Source organism: Cheilinus undulatus, linkage group 2, assembly GCF_018320785.1.
Source record: "Cheilinus undulatus linkage group 2, ASM1832078v1, whole genome shotgun sequence".
In the NCBI taxonomy this organism is placed as follows: domain Eukaryota; kingdom Metazoa; phylum Chordata; class Actinopteri; order Labriformes; family Labridae; genus Cheilinus; species Cheilinus undulatus.
In genome coordinates this window covers 37774790-37800484 of record NC_054866.1, presented here as the reverse complement: position 1 = coordinate 37800484, position 25695 = coordinate 37774790, and the positions used below count along the sequence as shown (strand labels likewise).

General features: G+C 39.1%; 1 protein-coding gene across 1 annotated transcript in view; it reads left to right on the top strand.

Annotated features, from left to right (window-relative positions):
- Positions 1 to 25695, top strand: part of map3k10 (mitogen-activated protein kinase kinase kinase 10) — a 56283-nt gene that overhangs the window by 16991 nt on the left and 13597 nt on the right. Inside the window, exons 2-3 of the mRNA XM_041814135.1 lie at positions 19870 to 20050; positions 20548 to 20696. Of these exons, the coding sequence (XP_041670069.1) occupies positions 19870 to 20050; positions 20548 to 20696 (330 nt within the window). The remainder of the gene's footprint in view (positions 1 to 19869; positions 20051 to 20547; positions 20697 to 25695) is intronic.

Genomic DNA, 25695 nt, shown 5'->3' with positions numbered 1-25695 from the left:
ATACAACAGCAATTTAAATCTAAGGCGACCAATAGCGGGTAATTTGTTGTCTTTAATTGTCAAAACCTGCCCCACCTCCAACATCTATACATTGTCTAAATTGCACACTTTTTGGGGACTTACAAGAAACTTAAGTATTAACAATTTTTGACAACCTTACCTGTAATGATAACATTAAATTAAATTAGCTAAAACTAACATATTCAGTGCTTATCTATTATATTATGAATTATCCCCTTAAATTACTTACAGTCTACATTAGCATTCTTTTCAACCATTCTGTCAGCTACAAGTCATCCATTAAACATCTCTCTGGTTCAATCTGAAATTACTAAATGACTATCAGTCAATGATAAATCATTTGATCTTTGGTGATTCTCTGTGTGGGCTGCACGATGGTGCAGGGGTTAGCACTGTTGCCACACAGCAAGAAGGTCCCTGGTTCGCTTCCTGGCCAGGGCCTTTCTGTGTGGAGTGTGCATGTTCTCCCCGTGCACGCATGGGTTCTCTCCGGGTACTCCGGCTTCCTCCCACCACCACCAAAAACATGCTCATTAGGTTAACTGGTGACTATAAAATTGGCTGTAGGTGTGAATGTGAGCATGTCTGGTTGTCTGTCTCTATATGTTAGCCCTGTGATTGACTGGCGACCAGTCCAGGGTGTACCCCGCCTCTCACCCAATGACAGCTGGGATAGGCTTCAGCCCCCCCATGACCCCCAACAGGATAAGCGGAAAATGGATGGATAGATTCTCTGCACTTGCTTCAAGGGATAGGTATCAGTAATTGAATACCTTATACTTAAATGATCATTAATGTGACCGTCATTAATTGTGTAATGTTTCATTACTTTCTGGCTTGTCTGACTGAATATACTTGGTGAGAAATAATTAGTAGTAAGAAAATGATATGTATAACCTCGATAGACATGATCTGGCTGTATGACAGCTAAGGTAACACTCGAGAGAATCATTACTAAAAGGGCAAACAGTCCCATTAGCTCACGTCATGTTACAGAGCAGAAAGATGAGCTTGGTAATCCAACAAAATGGATTATTGGTGATATGCTCACATTACATTTTTGGAAAGGGAGGGCTTTAGAGAGTTAATGGTGTTTGTCTAGTCAGTGTAAAAGCCATTATCCGGGATAGGGCTGGGTATTTCCCACAGCCGCGCGATACAATACAGAGGCCATGTATCAGGATACACATTTATTTGATGTAATAAGCATGTCCTACGCTGAATTCACTCCAGCAGCTTGTCTTTATTGTAGAGGATAACAAAAGGTATGGTTTAAAGGTTTTTACACTTTAAACTTAAATTCAGATTTTTAGAGATCGAAGTAGATTCAAATTGTCCGTATATAATCACCTAGCTATTAATAAATGCAAATACAATATTTAACTTTTAAATAACTCTCTTGCTGTTTTTTCATACTTTTCATATAATAATGTGGATTAAAATAAATCGCTTACTACAGGCTTGAGTTTACATCATCATTCAATGCTAGTAGACATGACACAGAATAGCCCTGTGACCCTAGCTGTTGCTGCTAAATGCTAATTAGTCTGGTGTTGTGTATGGATGAAGACCAGTGTTGCTGCAGGGTTTTACCTTCTTTATTGCACAGCTTGCATGACTCATGTCCAACCTCTGAATTTTTGTTGTTTGAAGACAGAGCCGTTCTTGCTTTAAGTGGACTATGCCCCACAAGTCAATAGGGGACCCCAAAGCTGAATGTTCAGCCTCTTCTGAGAAGAATTAAAGTTACCTGTCTTTTACCCTTATATCAGTGACACTCATCTTGCGGCTCTCGAGCCGCATGTGGCTCTTTAGTGTCCAGTTGCGGCTCTTTTAAGGCTTGGTAGGCCACTGGCAGGCCCGACTGTGACCAATCTGTTTTTTAATGGTAAAATATTGACTACTCATTCATAAGGTGGTGTGACAACTTGAGTACTGAACTGACTATGAAATCCCACACTTGCTTTTAGCTCCGCTGGCATTGACAGCTGTGGTTTTAAGAGTTCAGTCTCAGCAGGAATTAGAAGGACTGTATTGATAATTGGCACACAAACCCTCATCCCCTGTAGAATGGACTTTAATAAATTTATCAGTGCCATAACTTCAACTAACAATCAGCATGTTAACATTTTAACCTGTTTAGTACTTCTTTTTGTGACCAGATATCTACAAAAGCAATAACAAAGTCCATCAGTCTTTGCGCTACCTTGTTTTTCATGCTAATGAGCAAATATTTGCTTGTTATTATCCTCAACTAAGATGGTAAACATGATAAACCTGCTAAACATCAACTTGTTAGCACAGCCATTTTGACCATAGCATGATTGCACTGGCTTAAAGCACAGCAAATGTGACTGCAGACTCCCTAAAACACTGTGTAGACTCAGAAATGCTGTGTTTGAAAAAGCAAGCCTTGGACAAAAATGCTTTGTAATATTTCCTGCTTTTATTTGTGTGATTTGTTGTATTATTTTCTTACACTGCCATAATACAACAGCTCCAGTGTTGTTCATTATTCAATAATCTCAGACTTTAAGTGTGGGTGAAAATGTGTGTCAGCTCTGTCTCACGATGAAGGACCTAATTTTAGACACATAATGTTATTCTGACAGCTGCAACAGCAGGGAGAAAAGCACACAGAAATTAAGTGCTACACTGACAGTAACTACATGATGCACACTGAGAACCACATGATTTCAGTTTTTCTTTGCATTAGTTATCTGAAGATGCAGAATGGGTTAAACTACAGGCATCTAAAGAACCTAAAACACTCAGAACATGTAGGAGTACAAGAGTGAGGATTGTTCCAAAGACTTTGGACTAGTTTCAGGTCTCTGGCACTGTGTGAACTCGGCCACACTGCTAACAGATGTTGACAGAGACAGAGAGAGAGAGACAGTCACACAACAGAGCCAAATGGTGACACCGGTCAATGGCTGCATGATTACAAATGAATTCACACGCATGCATCCACACACACAGACGTGGGAATTGTTTTCTCCACTGGTCGATAGAAAGCTGATTTAAAACCAGTTATCAGGGATGACTTGCTGCTCTCTTTTTACTGCATTGCAGCTCATAGCTCTCTGTGGACCCGTAAACATACTGACACACATTTACACATCGTAGTGTTGAACATTTTGAACTGCTGAACAACAGCTTTAGATGTGAACCAGATTTAGATCTGCAGCACAAGCAGATGATTTGATTTACTGCTTATGATCTCTAGGTGCAGAAATGACAACATAACTCAGCATACTATACTAAACAATCCACTAAGATCCTATGAGCTTTGATACAGTACAGAAAAATATATGACACAAGATTTTATTAAAATACGAAGAAATACAATGAAGTACAATATCATACTAGGTATGATCTGGTACACTATACAACAGAATATGATACACTACAACACAATGGCATCATACAGTACAGGACAATACAATATGTTGTGATATGAAATTAGTCAGTATGGTATTATGCAGATATATACAATATAAAACAATACAGTATGATACAATATGATGTGGCCTGATACAATACCGTTGTTCCGAGACGTCTGATACTGCTTAAAATGCAGGTATTGATATCAGCGAGTACACAAGTTTATGCACTGATCTGACACTGTTTGGTTTAGCTTTATATTTTGCTTCGTTTAGCCGTGCTAAATGTTAGCGCTATAAACCAGAAATCAATTCTTCTTTGCTGCCAGAAAGCACTGCATGCACAGGCTACTGTTTTTAGAGCAGCGAAGAAGAACCGACAGTTGAAATGTCTTCCAGTGCTGTCATACACAACAAGAAGTGACACAGTTTATCAAATGTTGAATAACTTTTGAACCATAAATCGTTGCCTCTTACTTGTTTTTCCCTCATGAAGCTAGCTGTTGTGCCTCCCCATTGATGCCTTTGAATCCGTTTTCAGCGTGCCTGGAACATGTGTGACTTTTTGGGAATTTAATGATTAAATCCACGCCAGTAAACCTGATGTTTAACGTCTTTTTATCCATTTTAATCAACTTACCGCTTGCTCTAAAGCTAACTCGAATGCTAACCGCCATATTTTTTGCCCTTTGTGAGGGTCTGTTGGCCGGTTGCAGGCTGTTCTGCATTCATGTCCAGAAGGAGAGAGAGATAGAGAGAGTCTCTGATGCAGCCCACTGTATTAATGTTGTTTTAATATTTAGGAGTAAAACTCAATGATCAGCAGGAAAACAACTTTAGGGTCACAGAGATGCTCTACATTATGATTCTATTTGCAGAGCCATGTTCTGAGTCAAATATAGGTCCAAAATAATTTGCTAGTCTGCACAGTCACAGTTCACGCTGGTATCAGCCGATACCCAACACCTTGGTATTGGAATCGTATCAGAAAGGAAAAATAGTATGCGAGTCCTACTGGCAGGGAAATGTGTGAGGAAAAGTTTTTTTGTTTGTTTGGTTTTTTTGTTTTGTTTTGCTTTGTTTTTACTGAATATCCATATTTGGCACAAAAGATTTATATATCATGAGTTAGAATGACTTCTCAATTAGTTTCCCTCATAAGTGATCGCTGTTAAAATGTTCATGAAGATGCCACATTTGGTCCCTGAAACTGCTTCCAGACACACATTTATGAGCAAACAACTGTGCACCAGTAAGTTATGTAACTGCAATGTATTTGCATTTACCAACAAAAGGCTGATCCTATAGCTTCTAGTGTGACATCCCTGTCTGCAGGCCTGAAGAGTATTTAATTTGCTCAGAGTCAGGAGACAAACAGTACAAACAGTCCTGTAGCAAACAGTAGTGTAGTAAACACTACCTTTTAATCCCACAGGCGGTTTCCTTTCCTTATCATCGCTTTAAATTCACCTCCGCTCCTCGGTCAGTTGGAGTGTCTCTGGAGCAGCGTCATGAGAGGTGGTTTTGATATGGAATGGAGATGACAAAGAAGAAACTCAACTGGAGTAACAGAAACAGTACACTTGTAGTCTTTTTAATTGTACTTTAGCTAGAAATAAGTTCTAGTTCTTTTGTCAAAGTTTCCTGTGGAGTAAAGACACTGTATGGCTCTGTGTGTCCCGGGTCAAGCTGTACATTAGTGATAACAGTAATGTCACACAATCCCACTTACATTGACACCTCTTAGGCTGCTGTACGTTCAGTGACTCGGCTGTTAGAGGGTCATTGTTGCTGCATAGCAGCCTGGCACGGGGAGCAGGGAGTCAGGCCAAGTAGAGAGGGCGCTGGGTGTCCCCTGAGCAGGAAAGTCCTTCACCCACTTTCAGAGTGGAGTCAACAAGAGGACACTTCAGTCTGACAACAGGCAGTTTAATGCACGTTAGGAGTCTAACAACCCAGGGAGTCAATATGCTAATGTTTTATTCAACATTTACGTTCACTCACACAGGAAAGATTACATGAGTTAACATGTTGTCATTTTGTCCTCTTGACTGGTTTCTTGAACTACCTGCTGAGAGCTCAGGTCCATCCATAACTCATGAATAATCATTTATTAAAAAAGAAAACACCGCTCAGTTTTATGGTAAATTGTGGCTCTAATCAGTTACACCCTGTGTGATTACGTTCTTTAAAAATGTAGATACTTAAGCCCCTTTTACACAGCCAGTGGAAGATGGGGCTTTATGGAAGTGAAATATCTCCATCACTGAGTTGGCTGAGGAGGTTTTAAGAGAGGCCTAACAGAGGCAAAACAGCATCTTCATATTCACTAGAGCCTGCATGACAGAACAAAACCATGTGTGTCTGTCTGAAGCCCCTTCCGCTCATGCACTCCTTTAACTGCCCTGAAAATTTTATGAAAGCCTGCATCTGAAATTGTCCCAATTTGCTCTTTTACACATGTTCCTTAAAGGAGATTGTCCCGGTCAGCCACTGTGTAAATGCCACATGTATATCTATCCACGGTATCAGTGAGTAAGTGAAAAAGAACAAACAGGCTTTCCACAAGATCTTAGAGTGTTTTTGTGGGAATCTGTGACCATTCATTCTGTAGAGCATTTATGAAGACAGGCAGTAACGTTGAACAAGAAGGCCTGGCTCAGGGTCTCTATTCCAGTTCATCCCAAACGTGCTCAGTGGGGTTTTGCTCAGTGCTCTGTGAGCACCAGTCATGTTCTTCTACACCAAACTCATCAAACCATGTCTTTATAGTCCTTGCTTTGTGCACTGAAGTGCAGTGATGTTGGGATAGAAAAGGACTTTCCCCAAACTGTTGCCACAAAGTTGTTAGCATAGCATTGTCTAAAATGTCTTGGTATGCTAGAGCATTAAGAGTGACCTTCACTGGAGATAAGGGGCCTAGCCCAAACCCTGAAAAACAGCCCCATACCATTATCCCTCCTCCACCAACCTTCACAGTTAGCATCATACAGTCAGGCACGTAACGTTCTCTGAACATCTGCCAAACCCAGATGCATCCATCCCACTGCCAAACAGAGGAGTGTGATTTGTCACTCCACAGAACATGTTTCCACTGCTGCACAGTCTGATGTGTTTTATGTTACCTTAATGTAGGCAGCATGCTGATTGTTTGCCAGGATGAGTTAAGGGGACGGGGCTTAATGATAGGTCAATGGGTGAAACTTCAAGAAGCAATCAAAGTTCAAGTCCTCCATCAGCCTCTCACCAAAATAGCTCATACTTTATCCCAAATTCTAACACTGTACCTTAAGTTTCCTCTTTTTCATATCCCACACTCACACATCCTAAAAAAGAGCTAAAGGAGAAAGCCGCCTCATTTAATACCTCCATCTTCAGAGAGAAAGTCTGCCTGGTCACACGAATCTGGCAGCTGCATTTGTGTGCAGACAAAGTGAATGGCTGCAGGGTGAAACTGTGCCACGGCTCGGCTCAGGATTAGAGCCCCGATGGCCTGTGGTGGTACACATGGAGTCGAGCCAGGGTATCAGTGACATGGGAGCAGATTCACTACAACCTTCATGGACAAGAATTGGAGATGCAGTTATGTGCTGCACATCTTGCCATCATATGCATCAGTTTTTAGCTTTAATGATAATACTATGTATGGAGATGCTCTTATTGAACCTCATATGTAACCAAACTGCTATATTTTTGCAGCTCTTAGATTCCTGAACTGAGAAATTTTGATGCAGGAACAGATTTGTCAAGCTGTAAACTCAATCCATGCAGCTGTGTTTGAATTTTTCATGCTTTCTTTGAACTAAATGCACTCAGATTTTAAGAAATGGGAGGATTTGAAGTTTATTTCTGTGTGAGTGTGTGTTTGAAGAGATGTTTTATATCTCCCAGTGCTTGAAATCTCTTGAGAGAAAAGATGTGTGAAAGCCAGGGGAAAATGGAGAGACCTATTGAGATACAAAGACATCTGGTATGTGCTGCCAGGAAAAAATGACAAAAGCTCTCCCTCCAGTCATCTCTCTTTACCTCTAGTAGCCTGCATCTTTTCATCCTCTCATTATTACCCCCTCTCTCGTACTGCTTGTTCCTTTTCTACCCTGTCTCACTCTCTTTTTTCTCCTGCGTTGACTCTTCTCTCCTTTTCAGCTGCTTCTTCCCAATATTTCACTCTCTGCTCTTGGCCTAATTTCTGCAGCTCTCCCTCTCGTGTCATTTTTAACGTCCTCTTCTTGCCTCTTTCCTTCTCATTCTCCAGCTCCCCTCCCCCATTCTTCGTCTTCAGACCTGCTTTGCCCCCACATCTTTTACCCCCACCTCTTCTTACATTATGTACACACAATCCACCTCTCAGTCACTTTGTGTTTTTTTGTGTCCGTCCACTCTTTTTGCTTTCTCTTCTCTCGTTTCTTCTCCCTGGTGTGTTGTGATCACAGCCAGGCTGGCGACAGCTGAAACAGCAGACAGTGGAGCAGTGGGCACCATCACAGAGGGAGGAACATAGACGGATGACTGATGGAGGGGGGTAACAGAGATGAAGAGACAGTCATAAGGCGGCGGGGTTAGAGGGGGAGGTTGCCTTTTTTTGTATGCAAGGTTTTGATCTTTGCAGAAACAGAGATGGAGACATCAGGGCCTGCAGGGCAGAGATGCAGGCTGCTCAGCATCCCATGGGCCTAAATCACATCTGTGTTTTTGAACCGTCGCCTCGATGCCATGTCAATCAGGCCACTGACTTTGGTGGTGTTGGGCAGAAGCTCTTGGCAGATAGATATAAGAAAGTGTGAAGGTGTTGTTCAGATGTTTTGAGGTGTGGAGAGTTACGTTAAGGTGTCAAAGGAGCAGGTGTTTGTAAGAAAGTTGAACACGTTTTGCTGACTATGCACCACAGCTGTGCCACTCTTCTGGCTACATCTTTTTTTTGCACCCTGTAGAGTAGGTTGCAAAAGAGTCTGTTGAAGGGAAAGGGAGGAGGAGCAGGGTCTGAAACAGGATAGGACAGTGGTTCCCAGACTTTATCTGTGAGACCTCCTTTGGCAGAAAAACACTTCCAAGCCACGACATAGACTTATCACAATACACACATATGCAGTATATTGATAAATGCTACAGATATAGTCATGCCTTTTGCTAACAAATTTTTGTCATACATACTCTGCTGATTATGGCTATTCACTCTCTTAAGCACTAAGCAAATCAGTTTCTGCCTCAACCTCATCTTACCAATAATCATGCACCTGTCATATTTTAAATCTGTTATTTTCTCTTTCACAGTCAGCCTGTCATTTCAGTGTGGACGCTGCAACCCTCCTCCACTCCAGAAACCTCCATTCAATTTTGCTTTCTATTTTTTGGATTGTTTCAAAAGTTGTCTACTAAATGTACAGTGACTGCAGTTCTAATCTTCTGAGTTGAGAGTGCCACTCTTGTCTCAGTTTCAATGTCCAATTTTTTCATGGATGAGGCAACAGCAAAAAAAAAAAAAAAACCTCAGACTGATTGGATGTGGCAATAGGAAGGATCTAGTTCTCTGAAGAAGATTGTATTTTCTTGCCTTTGTCATAGGTGTTAAGATGTCTTGATCACTGTTATCTCTATTTCCTTGGAAGGCTCTCTTATAAAATGTGCCACATTTTGGTAGCAGTTCTAAATGTTCTGCATGGACTTTATTTTGCCTTGCCGCATACCCCCTGCCATAACTTTGAGCCCCTGGGAATCCCAGGGAATCACTCGGATAGGGAAATATCAGGAACACGGGAGAAAAGACAGACATGGGAAAGAGAGTGGGGGTGGCATGCCGTGAGGATTGGACTCAAACGTCTGACAGACACAAGGACTTTAGCCACTGCACAAGCGTGGGCTTAATCTAGCCTCTTAACTAATCCAAGGCGTCAGTGAAGGCCTGTTATTGGGGCAGTATGGCTCTGTAGGTAGAGTTGGTTGCTTCTCATCCCCTGGCCTTTCAGTTGAGAGGTACAAATCTAGTCACATGTCGATGTGTCCTTGGGCAAGACACTCCCTCAAATTGCTTCCACTGCAGTGTCAGTGCCATGTGAATATGTATAGATGCATTTGGATGGAATTCGCTAATATTGATAGCCACTCTACATAGCAGCCTTCACATCAGTGTGAAAACGTGTTTATGCGTATGAGAGAAAGACGAGGCAGGCTTATTTACCACTGCTGATCTGTGTACATAACATGCACAAGCATGTGGATATCAGGGAATGTGTACTAGCCTATCAATGTCGTAAGGCATTGATTGTGAAGCAGCCAAAAATAAAGTACTTTTGGGTAGGGTCAGGCTCTTGTATTTGCAGGTCTGAGCGGATCCAGGTATTAAATGATGATGATTAGGGCACAAGTTTAGGCCCTGATCTCTGCAGGTTTGAGTGGATGCAAGTTTGCAAAAGTTTCCAAGTTGGAATTCCTACGTTAGGGGTCTCTGGGGACGACGTATCTGACTGGCATCTCAAAATTACTAAACTCCAAGATCAACTGGAATGCACCATTTGACCCAAAAGTCCACAGTATTAATGCTAAGTGTAGCAGGAGTCATCTGCCTTTTAGATGTTACCAAAAGGTACTATAGGGACAGTGAGACTCACATTCAAAACCAAAAGAAAATTGGAAAGTGGACATGAAATGTTTATCTACTTAATAACTTAATTCAATGTAATTCAACAACTTTAGAAATCCCTCAAGGGGCAATTGGTTTGAAGCAGCTTTTTTGAAACAGATAAAATACGGTGACACAGACAGCCACAATATGTGTAAGCTGAAATACCAAACAAGACCTAAAAACAAATGCTGGTATAAGTTGGGCTGAAAAAATTAATAAATAGACTAAAAAACAATAGCAATTACTGAAAGGATAAAATTGCTCTGTTTGGGTAAAAAGATAAAAACAAAAACTGTAAGAAATAAAAAATCATAAAACCCAAGTGGTAGTCTGATTGCAAAAGGAATGAACAATTATAAATGGGGGGTAGCTTTACAGACAGGTTAAACATAACAGAGAAAATTCACTCAGATGCATTTGACAGCATGGTCAACAGGGTTAGCATGGTTAACAAAAAGAGGAGTCAGATCACCGGCTATTGTAGCGGAGGCAGACATCTTTTCATCAATAAATCAGTGTACATGCAACCTGGGACAAAGAGAGTACATCCTTATCAAATTATAACTGTAGCTCATCTTAACTTTTCAGTAAAACATACTGAGTGATGGCACACCCATAGGTGTTAAAAAGCCCAATATTGGTCTTTGTTATATATCAAACACTACTTTAACCTAACCGCCAATTAAAACAGGCAAACTCTTCTTAGAATCATAACAGATGAGTATAAAGAAAAATCCCCCCTATAAAGTGTGAGCTGTAAGAACAGAGCTGTTGTTAGCAAAGTTGTTTGTATCAAGGCTGTAAATATATTCAGTCTGTCAAAATGCACATCTAACAAGTCTGGGACTTTTTAAGACAAGGCTAAACATGTGCTCATGTACTCCTTAACATTTTAATTAAGCCAGAGGAGAAAAGGAAAACAAAGCATACATAGGGGCATGAGGGTTTTCTTCTCCTCCCTCTCAGCATCATACTCTCACTCTGTGAACTCTGCCCTTGTTACCATGACAACACATTAATGACACAGCAGACTGAGCTGCTCCTGAGCCAGAATAAAACAAAACAACCGAGGAGAAGAAGCTTTCAGCCGCTACTACAACTACTGCTATTATTAGTTCATTCACCAGTTTCTGTGGAACAACATGAAATGTTTATGGCTCATTAAAATGTATCTGTGGATGTAGATTGATTAAATACAGTTATGATTTTGGCTTCCTGTGATCATCAAAACAAGATAGAAAAAGAAATGGTGGCATGTCTGTGCAGTTTCGACTGTGGACTAATATGAGCTTTAAACCAGTATCAGCTTCTCCCGTTCAAAACTGGTAAGACATCCTGGCACGCAAAAAAGCAAAGAGGAAAAATGAAAACTGACAGGTTGCACCTCCTGCAGCATCCTGATCAGCTGATCAGTCTGACTTAATGTCTCAGCTGATTGCTTGGATGGCCACGCCCAGCGCTGAATCAGCTGATTGGTCGCTTTCCAACTCTCAGTTTATTTAAGGCGAGGCTGCAGAGAGACAACAAGTACGGCTTGACTTTTCAGCGTTCAGATCCAGTCAGGGTAGTTTTTTAATTCAGTGTCTCATCAAAAATGTCATATATGTTGTTATTTATCACAGATTGTTTTTTCTGTAAACTTGATTGATATCTGTTGGATTTCTACAGTATGTCTACAAGTTACATTTACAAAATAGCTTATTAGAATTGTAAAAAAAAAAACCCTCACAATTAAATTAAAAATGGATACAAATGTAGACAATACAATCCATTTGAGAAACAAACATTTAGCTTTTTAACCAGTAGAGGCAGAAACTTTTTTCAAATTTTATTAGTGTCACTTTTTGATTGCAGTATTATTTACTGAAATGTAAATATATTTGTTTTTGAATGATTTCAATCCCGTGTCTTTATTGGTTTTAGTAAAGCTGTAGTAAACAAAAGAAAAGATTGATTGAAATTACACCCACACATCAGTCAATCAATAGTAGTGCGTGCAGAAAGAGTTTTTACTGGTGGTGGAGCTTTGATGTGTTTCTGTTCTGTTCAAACATACGTTTGGTCTTGGTTAGATTCACTGTCAGAGCTCTGGTATTGGAAAAACTCTGCAGAAGATCCAGGTGCTGCAGTCCTTCAACACCCGACACCATTCAGTGTATTGCAGTCACATTAAACTTTCACTATTTGTCGTCATTCTGTTTTTATCCTGATAATCTTTTCTTTAAGAGCTGACCTAATAGCTTGTTTGAGCTGCAGCTTTTCTTTGAGAGACTTGCGGGAAGTTCCCAGATTAGAGCCACCACATGCCAAACATGCTGCGTGGCTCATTGAAGGTGTTGTAAACCTGAATGTTATTGACTCTAAGTAGAAATACGGTCACTCAGAAGACCTTTGATTGCATTCCTGTGTGCTGACATATCTGATTGAGCTGTTTGCTAATTTGCCACTTACACTGACTAACCAGTCTGTGGATCATTAAAGCCTGGCTGGTCACTCCTCTATCTGTGTTTAAACACTGACTCAGTGGCATTTCTCAACACTCAGCGAGGGTCAGAGTCCAAGGATACTGAAAGATCTAGAGCAGTTTAAAGGTTGAATCAACATTTGATCCCACAGGGACTCAAAGAAAGCTGCCGCTCTCTGTGGGCTGAAAGTTTGACTCTCTGGTCAATTAGCAGGTGTTTTTGACGACACAGCAATGGTACTTGGCTGTAATGAGAGTTTCTGGATGGTGGTCTAATGGCTCCCCACAGTCCTCCAAGTCTGCACTCCATGACAAACCAGGATACACTCAGAGCATCAGTCATCATGACTCCACCTTCACAAGAAAATTCAACAGACTAGCTTTTTTCAAACACTATCCAGACATCTTTGTGGGTAGAATTCATTGAGTATAATTTGTAGAGTTTTTGTCCTGAAGTGTCTCAGTAATTCAAAAATAACCACTCAACTGTACTACTTTTTAGATCAATAAAAATTTACCCTAAATATTTCTAACAGTTCTCCTAAGCTGGTTTCTTATCATGGTATGGTGATCTTATTTCTTTGGTAATTACCCAGAGTTCATGACTATAGGTGAGGGTTTGGACGAAGATTAACCAGTAAATTGAGAGCTTTGCCTTCCAGCTCCTTCTTTACCATGACAGTACAGTACAACATCTGCAATTCTGCAGATTCTGCACCAATCAGCCTGTAGATCCCGTGGTCCCTTCTACCCTGACTCATGAACAAGACCCCGAGATACTTGAACTCCTTCACTTGGGCAAAAGAAGAGCCCTGAAAGAAGCTCTTCAAAAAAGACCACTTGGACAAGAATCAATATGATGATGGGTGACTATAACAACAAAATCTTGCTTTGACAAAAATCATTTGATGTTTATTTCAACTTTTTAGTTTGACCTATGACCTATCTGTTAATATGGAGGATATGGCTTATTCCCTACACTCTATCCAGTCAGCACTGGGAACAGGTAAATTACTTTGGCTAAACTCCCAGCCAACTGTTTGCTTTGTTCATCTGTATAAAGACAAATCCTGCAGCTGATTTGTGAAAGCTGCCATCTTGATTGACGACACAACTGCAGTGGGGCATGCAGTCTCTACTGCTGACTGTGACAGCAGTAGAGATTTTTGGATTAAAAATGTAAGACAGCCACTGATTAATTTTAACTTTATGATTTTAACTTAATTTAGATTTTACATACCACAAATCATGTCTATATGGAAGCCCATTTCTGCAAATAAAAAGAATGTGAAAGTAGGACAGTTCTTGAAAAAGAAAAAATCTTATGTCATAATTATGAGACAAAAAGTTAAAATTATGAGATAAATTTAACTTTTTATCTCATAATTATGACTTTTCATCTCGTAATTTGACTTTGTATCTCATAATTATGACTTGCATCTTAGAATTATGACTTTTTTCTCATAATTATGACTTTTTAATCACATAATTATGACTTTCATCTCATGATTTTGAGTTTCGAGTTGTAACTTCAGGGTTTTATCCAAAAATTATGACTTTTCATCTCGTTATTTGACTTTTTGTTTACAATTTCAACTTTTTATCTCATAATTTTGACTTTTTATCTCATTATTATGACTTAAGTTTCTTTTTCCTTTTTTTTAGATTGCCTAATTGCCACATTTTTCTTTTTTAAGTGGTGGAAATGGGATTCCAATATCTATTTCAGAAATTGAGAAAAGAGCATGACCTTCCGCTAGTTAGCTTAATAATTCAGATGATGAATTTAATCATGACAGTCAAGTAGTGCTGGGAAATGAATGCTAATTACATGTGTATTCTCCTTTTCTTGCTAAATCAGCTGGTCTACAATGATTACACATAGGCTCACTCTATTATGCTCACTAGAAGACTGCTAGATTCAGATTGCTTTATGAACCACCTAAGAATGAACCATAAAATACCACCCACCAATCATGCAGAGAGCCAAATAATCAATGACTTATTATCCACTTCTGAACAATTTCTCAGTCCCCTGTGTGAATCTGTATAAAATGTCCTCTCTTCACGTCTCACATCTAATGATATTACCCATGGTTCATGTGGTTAATTTGTAGTAACCACAGAAATCATCAGCTGTATTTTTCTCCTCATAATAGCATTCCTGACATTTCATTGTGTAAAAACCACATAATCTCTGAGGACTTCTTCCTCACTTTGATCGAAATGAGCTGTGATGTGTCTGACGCTCTCTGGTGTTGTTTGTGTGTGTGTGCTTCCAGCTGTACACAGACGTGTGTTTCTTTATGTTTCTTGTATGGATGAAACACTGGCTAATGAATGAAACATGCGTAGGTGGTGCCAAGAAGCTGAGAAGGATGCTCTCGAGGTGTGAAGGATGAACCCGTTAATGATTCTATAATTAAAGCAGAGAGGAGCAGGTGGACGTGTTGCTACGCTCACACGTACATGCCTCCATTCACTGTCTGTGTTTTCCTCTCGCTTTGTCGTCATTTTCTTCTTTTTCTGCCCTCTCTGTCTCCACCCCTTCTCCACCCAGCGGGCCTGATGCCCTTTTTTCCCAGTGTAGATGTTCTTCATATTCATCACATAAAGACTAAACAGGACACACCCATATTAGCATGAACACACATTTCATCCTGCCGGTCTGTATGCGTCAGACTAATCTTTGGTTTTTCAGAGACAAAGAGAGAGTTAGCCTTGAGGAGACAGCTGTCCCTTACAGAGCTGACAGAGTGACGACAGAAAGGACAACTGGAGACTGTTTTTTCCGTGTTATGTTTTTTTAAGGTGCTTTTGTGATTGTGTGGTCACTCCCTTCTGCAGGTCTCTAATAGAAGAGCTTTTAGGGCACTCACTGAAATACTTGGAAATTTTAGAACATTATTGATACCAATACCTTTTTACACTTCACTTTAATATGTCTTTCCCATTATTATGGTGAAACTCAAGGTCAATGCAGTAACCATATATGCTTCCTTGCCCGTTTATGGTTAAAAAAAATCCATAAAGTCTATACATATTAAAATGCTAATAATGGGAGCTTAAACTCATATAAAATCAAATGAGTGTTTATGTAGACTATAAACATTTATTTGAAAACAAGATATTTATACACAAGTATTTTTGAGGTGCAAGACCACCCATAAGGGGGCAAAAGGGTGAGAGCTTCCTGGGGCCCAGCCAAACTGGGGGCCAATGGAGGTCAGGAAAATCATGATTCATTGTAAAGTTAAGCTGTAAAACCATACTTTATATTTAACCTGAATAACCACTTTTTTCAAAGCAACAAAAATATTTTTATTTACGCTGTAGTACAATGAGACTTTTTCAGAATTTAAACCCCTTTCTTAGAACAGAATTACTTTTCAATTGTTATGTTAACAATGTGGATGGAAACACTTAACTAAGCCACTAGGAAAGTAATACCAGACTTGATAGTATGGCCATGATGTGCACAAACATCAAAAAATAAAGTAGAAGAAACCGAGAAAACTTTACTGGAAAAGAACTGAAAAGTTGTGAAAAGAGACAAAACAAATAGGTGAAGAGTGGCATAAATGGGTTAAGATCGGCTAAAATGAGCAAAAAGGTGGCTACAAAAAGTGTCAAAATTGGTTAAAAGTGAGAAAATTTGGGCGCTAAGTGGCCAAAATAGTGGCTACATGGGCGGTAAATACAACAAAAATGGGTTAAAATGTAAGTATAGGGAAACTGTTATACAGTCAAACTGTCTAAAATAACATATATTCATACCATTTATTTTTCATTATAATTCTTTCATAAAACCTGAAAAGTAAGATGTTTTGAATGTATAATGAATTAAGGCAGAAATTAGACTCACTGAATTAAAAATCTGGCAGAATCCACATACTGTAAGTATAATAAAACTGTTATATGGTTGTTAGACTATTTGAAATTTTTTTCCTTTGAAATTGGAAAATCAAACACCTGATCACTTTGAAACCACCACAATAGACTGGTTTCCAGACCATTTTCCCACCAATTACACTGCATTTTAACATCAAACCCAGTGATGCCAGCCCCAGGAATATAAAGCCAAAATATTGCAATCGCCCTCTAGTGGCAGCTACAGTTTAGGCAATTGGCACTGATCTCACTGCCAAAGGCAAAAATTTATTTACATTTTTGAAGGGAAAAAAAAAAGAATTATATGTTAATTGGGCCAAAATAGTTAAATTTAGTGTTTGGGCCCCTTCAGTGTCTTTCAAGTTAAAACTGTCAGCCAAAGTGACCATATATGGCCATTGCCCCATAAAGGGTTTTTTGATATATCATAGGTCAATCTTCACAGCATTTGTACTGGCTGTAAATAATGGCACAAATGTTCATATCTGCTCATACTGATATCATACTAACAATACTGTGCTCCCCTTATAAAATATAGTTAATGGTGTTTAACTTTAAATGGACTATGTTTTTGCTGACTTTGATGGGCCCCTCATAAAGGTGGGCCCCAGAGAGTTCTCCCCTTTATCCCCTCTTATGGGTGGCTTTGGCCGTGTGTGTTCATGAAGATCCTGGTCAATGATCTAATCATCATTGTCACCACTACCTGAGCGGCGTCTTCTACTGACGTCTGCTCTGGGTTTGTTTTATGTTCAGCCGTGGAGACGTGGGAGTGAAACTGGTCTGAACAGAGCAGAAAACAGAGAGGCACACCTGGATCACGTGAAAGGCTGAGTGTGTGTAAACAAAGACGCTGCTGTGTGTGCGCAGCCTCTCTCCCTCCACCTCTCTTTGCATACGCCTGTAGATAAGTGAGAGAGAGCAGCCTCCACCCACCTGTGAACTGTGTACACTCCAAACATTTCCATAAAGCAGCTCGCACACGGAAGCGAATGAGGAAGTTGAACAGAGAAACAGAGTTAAATGCTTACATTTACAAAGAATACTTTAAAAATGAGACTATAAAAATGTCTGACTGAACTGAACATAGACGCACAGAGCTTAACAAATTTATTAGACCGCCCTAACCCTAACCAAAGTAAGGTTTATGCCACAGCTGCCCTAAATTAACAGCATTGGTAATTACCAAAATCATTTTTTATGTTTCTGCAATGGTTAATACACCAATATGTAGAAGCTCTTTAACCCGAATGATATTTTTAATACTAAAATAGAATTATTATTGTTATCCATGAATTTTCAAATTTACTGATTTACAAAAAAATGAAAAAAATAGTAAAGCACATTAATATTTCTTGATTAATATGTCAAATTATAGTTATTTACTTTCATTCCTGAACAGAAAAATGAGTTTTAGTGGTTGAATGTTATGCTTGATTAATTTCTGACTTCTCAGAGAAGCCCCATGAGTCAGCTCAAATTTGGGTGAATTCAGTTTGAAATCCCTCATTCCTGTTCAAAATGGTAAAACGTGGAGAGCTCACTGAAAATGAAAGAGTCTGCATTAAAGCACTTCATGATGCTGGATGGTCTCTGAGACAAATATGGCAGCACTATGACAATATGACGGTTAAGCACTGTACATCAAACAGATGTTTCTGCTCTATAGAAAACCTGAGGAGAACACTGCTGTGGCCACACCTGTAATGTACACATGGCTGTGCTTTTGAAAATGAACACCTTTAACATTTATATCTCATGTGGAATTGTACTTTTGCATTTTTAGAGTATTTACTGTATACGCTGGACCAAAGATTAAGTTTTCACATCAGTGTATATTTATATTACGGCTGTCAATAGATTAAAATTTTCAATCACAATTAATCTCACAAATTTCATAGTTAACTCGAGATCAATTGCAAAGTAATCACACTTTATCAGTTCTAAATGTACCATACAGGATTATTTCTCAAAATTTAAATACCCTTATCAACACAAGTGGACAAAAATGCTTTCTTTATGCAAATGTTCATTCATTTCAACAACCCAAAACAACAGATAACGTCCAAAAAAATCTCTAGACTGAGCTCAAAGATGCTGAATGCTCCAAAAATCTGCTGAGAGCATAACATGGAAAACTCATGACCAACAAGGACAACAGATGGAGATACCAACCTTAATGTACCATTACTGAATAACACCACAATGTAGAGTCCAACTTTAGACTTCTAGAGCTGAACTCCTCTGTTCTCAGCAGCTGAACACAGAACAATCTAATCATCACACATGTACATAAAGAGCATGGTCAGTTAAGTTTAAATCACTCAAAGATCATTCCTGGATCCTTCACACTAAAGCAGAGAATTTCAGTCTCACATGGAGGAAATAAAGGCTCACAACAGGATGACACAAATACAGTTAAAGAATTACACTACAGATTACTGGGAGAGGGAGAGCTCAGCAGTAAGGCACAGACACATCTAATGGTGTTTAACTGTTCTGATGTGGTCAGAGGTGAGTAAGGTAGACACAGCTTCCCTACTCGTTTTTTTTTACTTTGCAGAGAAAGAAACCTCCATATGCATAAATACAAAGGTCTCAAGGGGGCCGCAAGGCTTTGTCTGCTCTGAAGCTGCCAAAATTAGGTTTGAAAATATTGACAGAAACCATGATAAAGCAGTTAAGTGGTTTATACAAACAGTTATAATCTATGTTGATATTTTGCGGCAGTTTGTCATTTTTTCTTCTCTCTTGGGTCTTGGGGGGGGGGGGTACCACTTTCCCTACGTACATGTATTGGGGAGCTCCACAGAAAAATGGTTGGTAAAACCTGCCCTAGGCTATACTTACTTGCTGCACCTATCCCTTACTCAGCCCCTAAAGGTGTGGACTTTGTATTTTTTCAACTGATTATTTTCCCATGCTCCTGGTATTATGCAAGGACATCCAGAGCACAACCAGGGTTGTGGCAATCCTCCTGCCCCCTGGATAGTGTCCCACAGGCTTACTTGCCATAGCACACCTTACTTTAGCTTCATTTTTTTGCCTGAACATGCTTAGAAGTTTTTAGTTTTAGTACAAAAAACCTACAAAAAAAGCTCATCACAGTCACCTATGCACCAAGATGAAGTTTGAAACTGCCCATATTCAATAGACTTAAGGTTCACAACCCCCAAAATATTCCATTTTGTATCATTAATGATCGAAAAACACTGAGAAGCTTTACTTGTGGGGTTACAACTATCAGAACATTTTCTATATTTAGCAGGTTTTCGAACTGTTCCTTATTTGTTACTCTCTCTTTGTGAAGTATTAGAGCATTAAAAAAATCTGAAGGATACACAAAACTTGTTTTTAAGTTGTTTCAGAATATTCTGTTTGTCACTTTGTTATACTTACTTTTACTTTTACTTACACTTTTGTTATACTTAATAATGTTCTTCTCTTTTCTTTGTGCTTCTTTTTCGTCCCTTCCTCCTCCTCTTCAGTCCTGATTCTGGAGCCAGTGGAGAGGGACGACCTGAGCGGTAAAATCCTGAAGATCACAGACTTTGGTTTGGCCAGAGAATGGCATCAGACGACCAAGATGAGTGCGGCGGGAACGTACGCCTGGATGGCTCCGGAGGTCATCAAGCTCTCCCTCTTCTCCAAGAGCAGTGATGTGTGGAGGTACGGCACCTATCTCTGAGTTTCACTTTGATCCACCTGAATTAACCATAAATAAACATCTCAGATCTGTTACTCTGTTATGGAAAGATATGAAACAGTTTGGGGAATATGATTGGATGGATTTATGTGTCAAAAAAATTATACTTTTAGTTAATATGTGTACTGTTTTTCTTTACAAGTTAATGTAAAATAGAAGAGAGGAGAAAAGATTTGAGAAACAGAGAGTCACTGATCACTTTATTAGGTACACTTTATGAGGTACTACTTATTAAAACAAATATCTAATCAGCCAATCACATGGCAGCCACCAACGCTTTTAGACATGCAGACATCGTCTAGACAAAGTGCTAAATCTGATTCTAGTGACTCATGGCCTTCAGCTGCTAGAGTAGAGCTCCTTTCAGCATTTACCTGCACTCACTGATAACAGTCACCGTCTTCATCTTAAAGTACATAAAAACATAATTTCCCTCATCTTTTGCCTCTCTCTTTCACAGTTTTGGTGTGTTGCTTTGGGAGCTGCTGACCGGTGAGGTTCCCTACAGAGAAATAGACGCTTTAGCGGTGGCTTACGGAGTCGCCATGAACAAGCTCACCCTCCCTGTCCCATCAACGTGCCCCGAACCTTTCGCTCAGCTGCTAGGAGGTAAGAGACAGAGGAATCAGAATTACTTAGAGTAAAAGTGAAGTTCTTCTCATTTTTGCTTGATGTCTTGATGTTTCTTAAAGGGACATTTACGTATTTTTAATTGGGTTGTATAAGGTATTTGGCAATAGTAGTGGTATTAGCCTCCAGAGAATTCAACTTCTGTGGCTTCAGGTTTGTCAGAAGAAACTCTTACTTATCTAAAACTACTTATTTCAGCTCAGTTTCAGGAAACAACCAACTTCAAAAATACCAAAATATCTCTTTAAGTTGCTCAATTGTGCAGAATTTCATAGTCGCATTTTGTGCTTCATAATGCACTGTACATTTTCAGTGGAAGACTGGTCGCAACTGTACTACTCAGTGTAGTACCTACTTTCTTTACTGTGAAGCCATGCTGTTGTGACTCGTGCAGAATGTAGGTTTACATTGTCTTGATGAAATAAGCAGGGATATCACTGAAAAGAGGCCGTCTGGATGAAAGTATATGTTGCTCCACAACCTGTATGTACTGTACCTCTCAGTATAAATGGTGCCTTCAAAGATTTGCAAGTTACCCATGCTTGGACACTAATACACCCCCACATTAGATAAATAGACAGATAGACAGACGGATGGACAGACAGACGGACGATAGATAGATACTTTTTTAATCCTGATGGAAATTCACAGTTGCTGGCCTTTGAACTTTGCCTTGTTAGCAATCCAGATGGTCTTTTGGCCAACGAACTTGACAACCATTATAACCTAAAACAATTTTTAATGTAGACTCATAGGAAGCAGCACTTCTAGATGTTGTTTATAAATGGCTTTGCTTTGCATTTTAACGTCTTACCTTACATTTGTAGATGCAGTGATGTACTGTGTTAACTGATGGTTTTCCATAGTATTCTATAGCACACATTGTAATAACTCTGACAGTTGTTTTTAACACAGTACCGTCTGACAAATCAAGGGTCAGGAGAATACATTGTTGGCTTTTGGCCTTGCCACTTACATGCAGGGATTTCTCCAGGTTCTCTGAATCTTTTGACACCATTATGGGCTGTGCATGGTGAAATCTAAATTCTTCACAGTTGCATGTTGAGGGGCATGGCTCATAAACTGTTGGACTATTTGCCCACGCATTCTTTTTGAGAAGCTTGTTCCATATTTGATTTTATGTCTTGCCTTTCACGAGTGCTCCTTTTACACCCCATCATGGAATTACCGCCTTTTACCAATTAACCTGCCTACCTGTGGAGTGTTCCAGGTGTTTTTCAGCATTCCACCACTTTACCAGTCTTTTCCTGCGCTGTACCAACTTTAATGGAACATGGTGCATGCATAGTATTCAGAATGTGTGAAGTTTAAACATTAGATATCCCATCTTTGTGCTGTAACCATTAGAGCTTCATAAAGCTTACACATATGTCTATTTATTTATTTAAGTTTATTAACCCATAAAACCTCAATGAGATCAATAATCTCATTTACAAGACTGTCCTGGCAAAGACAGGCACATGTACATGTACATGTACACAACGTCCTAACATTTTTGTAATTGGGGTTACATTTACTGATGACTGAAAAGTTCAGCTTTATGTGTTTTTGTGCTCTTTCTTTTGGTTTTCTGCCACATATACACCATCAAATCTGACCTATAACATGGTAGAAAAAGGCCTCTACTTGTTTATCTCCTCTGACTACAAATCAACCTGATGCTGTTTTGTTTTTCATGTTTTAGGGATACATTTTTAGACAGTTTTTTGCACATGGCAGATGGATACCTAGAATTAAAGAAGGATAGGTTCTGTGTGAACGTCTTCATTAAGTTGCTTTTTATACATCTTGGTGCAGCTTTGCTCTTTAGCTCTCCAGGGCCAGATCCTCCTTTTCACCTTGCAAATAATCCGGCAGCTCAGTGCTAACAGTGATCGAGTATTAAAGAGCTCTTGTTCCACAGTTCAGCCTGTCTCTGTTGAAACACACACCAGCCTTGTATAAAAACTTCTCCTTCCTGTGATGATGAGATGCTCAGGGTCTGCTTGAAAAAAAAAACGAAGCTGTTTCTTAACTGTCAGGCATACTGCAGTCTCCTCCCTCCTTTTCTGCTCTAAAGCTTTTCCCTCTCCTCATCCTCTTCTCTGCTCCTCTTCATCTTATCCATGTTCATCCACTAATCTCTCCCTCACCACCCTCTCTCTCTCCACACTCTGTTTACTCCTGTCATCATCTCACTTTCATCTCCACCCGCTCTAACTTCATCCACTCATTCTTTATGCTAATTTAGGGTTACCTAATAAATAAATCTTACCTGCTGTAGAGTATGAAGCAGCTCTCTGGTGGCTCTTTTACTTTCTCGTTCATGTCTCCAGAGATGTTTAGTGTATTTAGTTCAGTGTTGTAAAGGCAGCAGTGATCTGAGTGTGGCTCAGCAGATTACTGTAGGTGTTCTCCATGTTTCTGCAACACTGTCACTCAGGGTTTGGCTCATGATGGTGGCCATATGCTGGGCCAGCCTGCACGCTTCCATATCTCATTTTGGTGTCTTTACTGCCAGGAATAATTAAAAACCCTGGGTTTATGCAAACAATTTTTAATCTGCAGACTCACATTTTAAGGATATTTTTTATAGATTACTTAAATTTCAGTGTATGTCACACCTAAAGACTTTGGTTTGTTTGAATTGATCTCATTTTATGCATTTATATTATATTGATAATATTTGAAACCCCCTTACATTTTTCTTTATAAGGCATCTTGTTATCCCCTTTGTTGTCTTGCTCCCCAGGGAGTCCCATCATCACTTCAGCTGAGGTTAAATCTGGTGACATGAAAATGACATTATTATTTATACCATATAGAAAAATTGCTTATTAAAGAAAATATGGCATTGGTATTTATGGTATTTATGTTAGCTTGTAGCCTGAAAATGAACAAAATCACTTCAAATAATTTCCAGATGGTATGCTATGTAGTTAGTCTGCTGAGGTGAATGGGGGAAAACCGTCGACATCGTGGAGATGTAAAACATGTTAGAGAGGAGGAGACATTCCTGTGCCCCCTCACTCTCGCCTGCCTGCGTCACTAACTGTCAGAGTTCAGGTCAGAGATACAGACAGATATGCAGGTCTAAAGAGCACCTAAGCCATAGGCTAATCAATCCATAAGATGACAACACATCTGCATTATGAATCACATCACCCAGACTGTAGGAGTAGCATGCACTCACTGGCTTTAGCTGCTCTTCATCTGCTCAGAATGTCCAGTCAGTTAAAAATATGTGTCCAGAGTTGAAATCAGCGTTAATATTGGCAATAGATGTAGCTATAATATGATGCTTCAAGGACAGTAGGGTTATGCGAATGTAGCAGAATGTGTATAAAATGTCATGATGTGATTTAAGTTTCAATCACAATTTATCAAAGTATTTCTGTAGTAAATTGCAATTAATCACACCCTTTGAATTGCATTTTAAAATTGTGTTTGTGTGATTTTGCATTTTTCTGTCTTAAATTCAATGTAAATAACTTCCTGTTTGGATACAGACTGGCTTTTAGAGGTAGATCTAGGATTATAACATGACCTTAACCACAGAAAAACAAAGTTGTTATGGGCTGAAAGTGAACTAAGAGATGACATTTGACTTGCAGTTGTGGGTTTACTTTACATCACTGTAGCTGCAGGGAGACATGTGACTTAACCAGAATGTGTTGATAGGGGCATAAAAGCATGCGATTAATCATGATTAAAAAAAAGGGTCAACTAATCCTGATTAACTTGATTAATCTTGACAGCCCTAGTTCACATGTAACATCAAGGAAATGAAAATTCAGTTTTTGGGAGGAAAATGGAATAAATCCAGTTGTAAGACACGAAGTGTGTTTGCTTTTCTGTAATATGAAATAGAATTAAGAGATGGAATCATGACCTTTTTAACTTTTCAACTCAAAACCTACTCTTCTCACACACTTCTGTTAAAACTTCTGTGTGGTTTGTCTTTCCACCAAACAACAGAAAGTATCAATAGGGGTATTGATCAGGACTGATAAGGACCTTTGTATTGAAGTACGACTTGTATGTATGTTTTTCTTTCCAACTTTGGTACATTTCTGTCCTTTCAAACATAAAATAATGGATTATATGTTGTTTAAAGCATAATCATGATTGTTTACAGCTTATTTGAAACACTGCAGCTTATCTTTTAACTGGTTGATGTAAGCATGACCACATTTCCCCCATTTTAGCCTCTCTTCACTGGCTTCCTGTGCGTTTTAGGATTTATTTTAACATTTTGTTATTAACTTAAAAGTCTCTTAACGGGCTGGCTCCTCCCTATCTTTCTGACCTTTTAAAACCCCATATTTTATCTCGGACTCTCAGATCCTCTGACCACTGTCTTCTGACTGTCTGAGGTCAAGGCTGAAGCTCAGGGGTGACTGAGCCTTTTCAGTAGCTGCACCAAAGCTCTGGAGTGCTCTTCCTCTTCATCCTCTTTTTCCTCATTCCTCTTTTACTCACTGGCTTTCAGCTCTGCTTGAAAATTTGGCTTTTAATCCTGTCTGCTTTTATTGATCCATTTATGTCCTCCAGTTTTTACTTTAGTCCTGCATCTGTGTTTTATTTGTTTTATTGTTCTTTTAATTATTACTGTACAGCACTTTAGTCTGCATTTTGTTGTTTTTAAATGTGCTTTATAAATAAATTTTGATTGCATTTGGATTGGATATGGTATGAAAAAGTATCAAAAACTGTCTAATTTTGACATTATTGAAAAAGTGGCTTTGCTAATGCACATTTAATAAGAGTTTCATGTTTACTTTAATGTTTATACAAACTAAAAGTATTTAATCCCAGTGCTGTTTATTTATTTTACAGTGTTTTTTTTATATCAAAATTCATGAACTTATTTCAGATGATGAAAAAGTACTTTTATAGATTTTCTGCCAATTAAAACATTGATATTTTAGGTCATGGTTATCATAACATCAAATTTTAATATCACTGGATCTCTAGG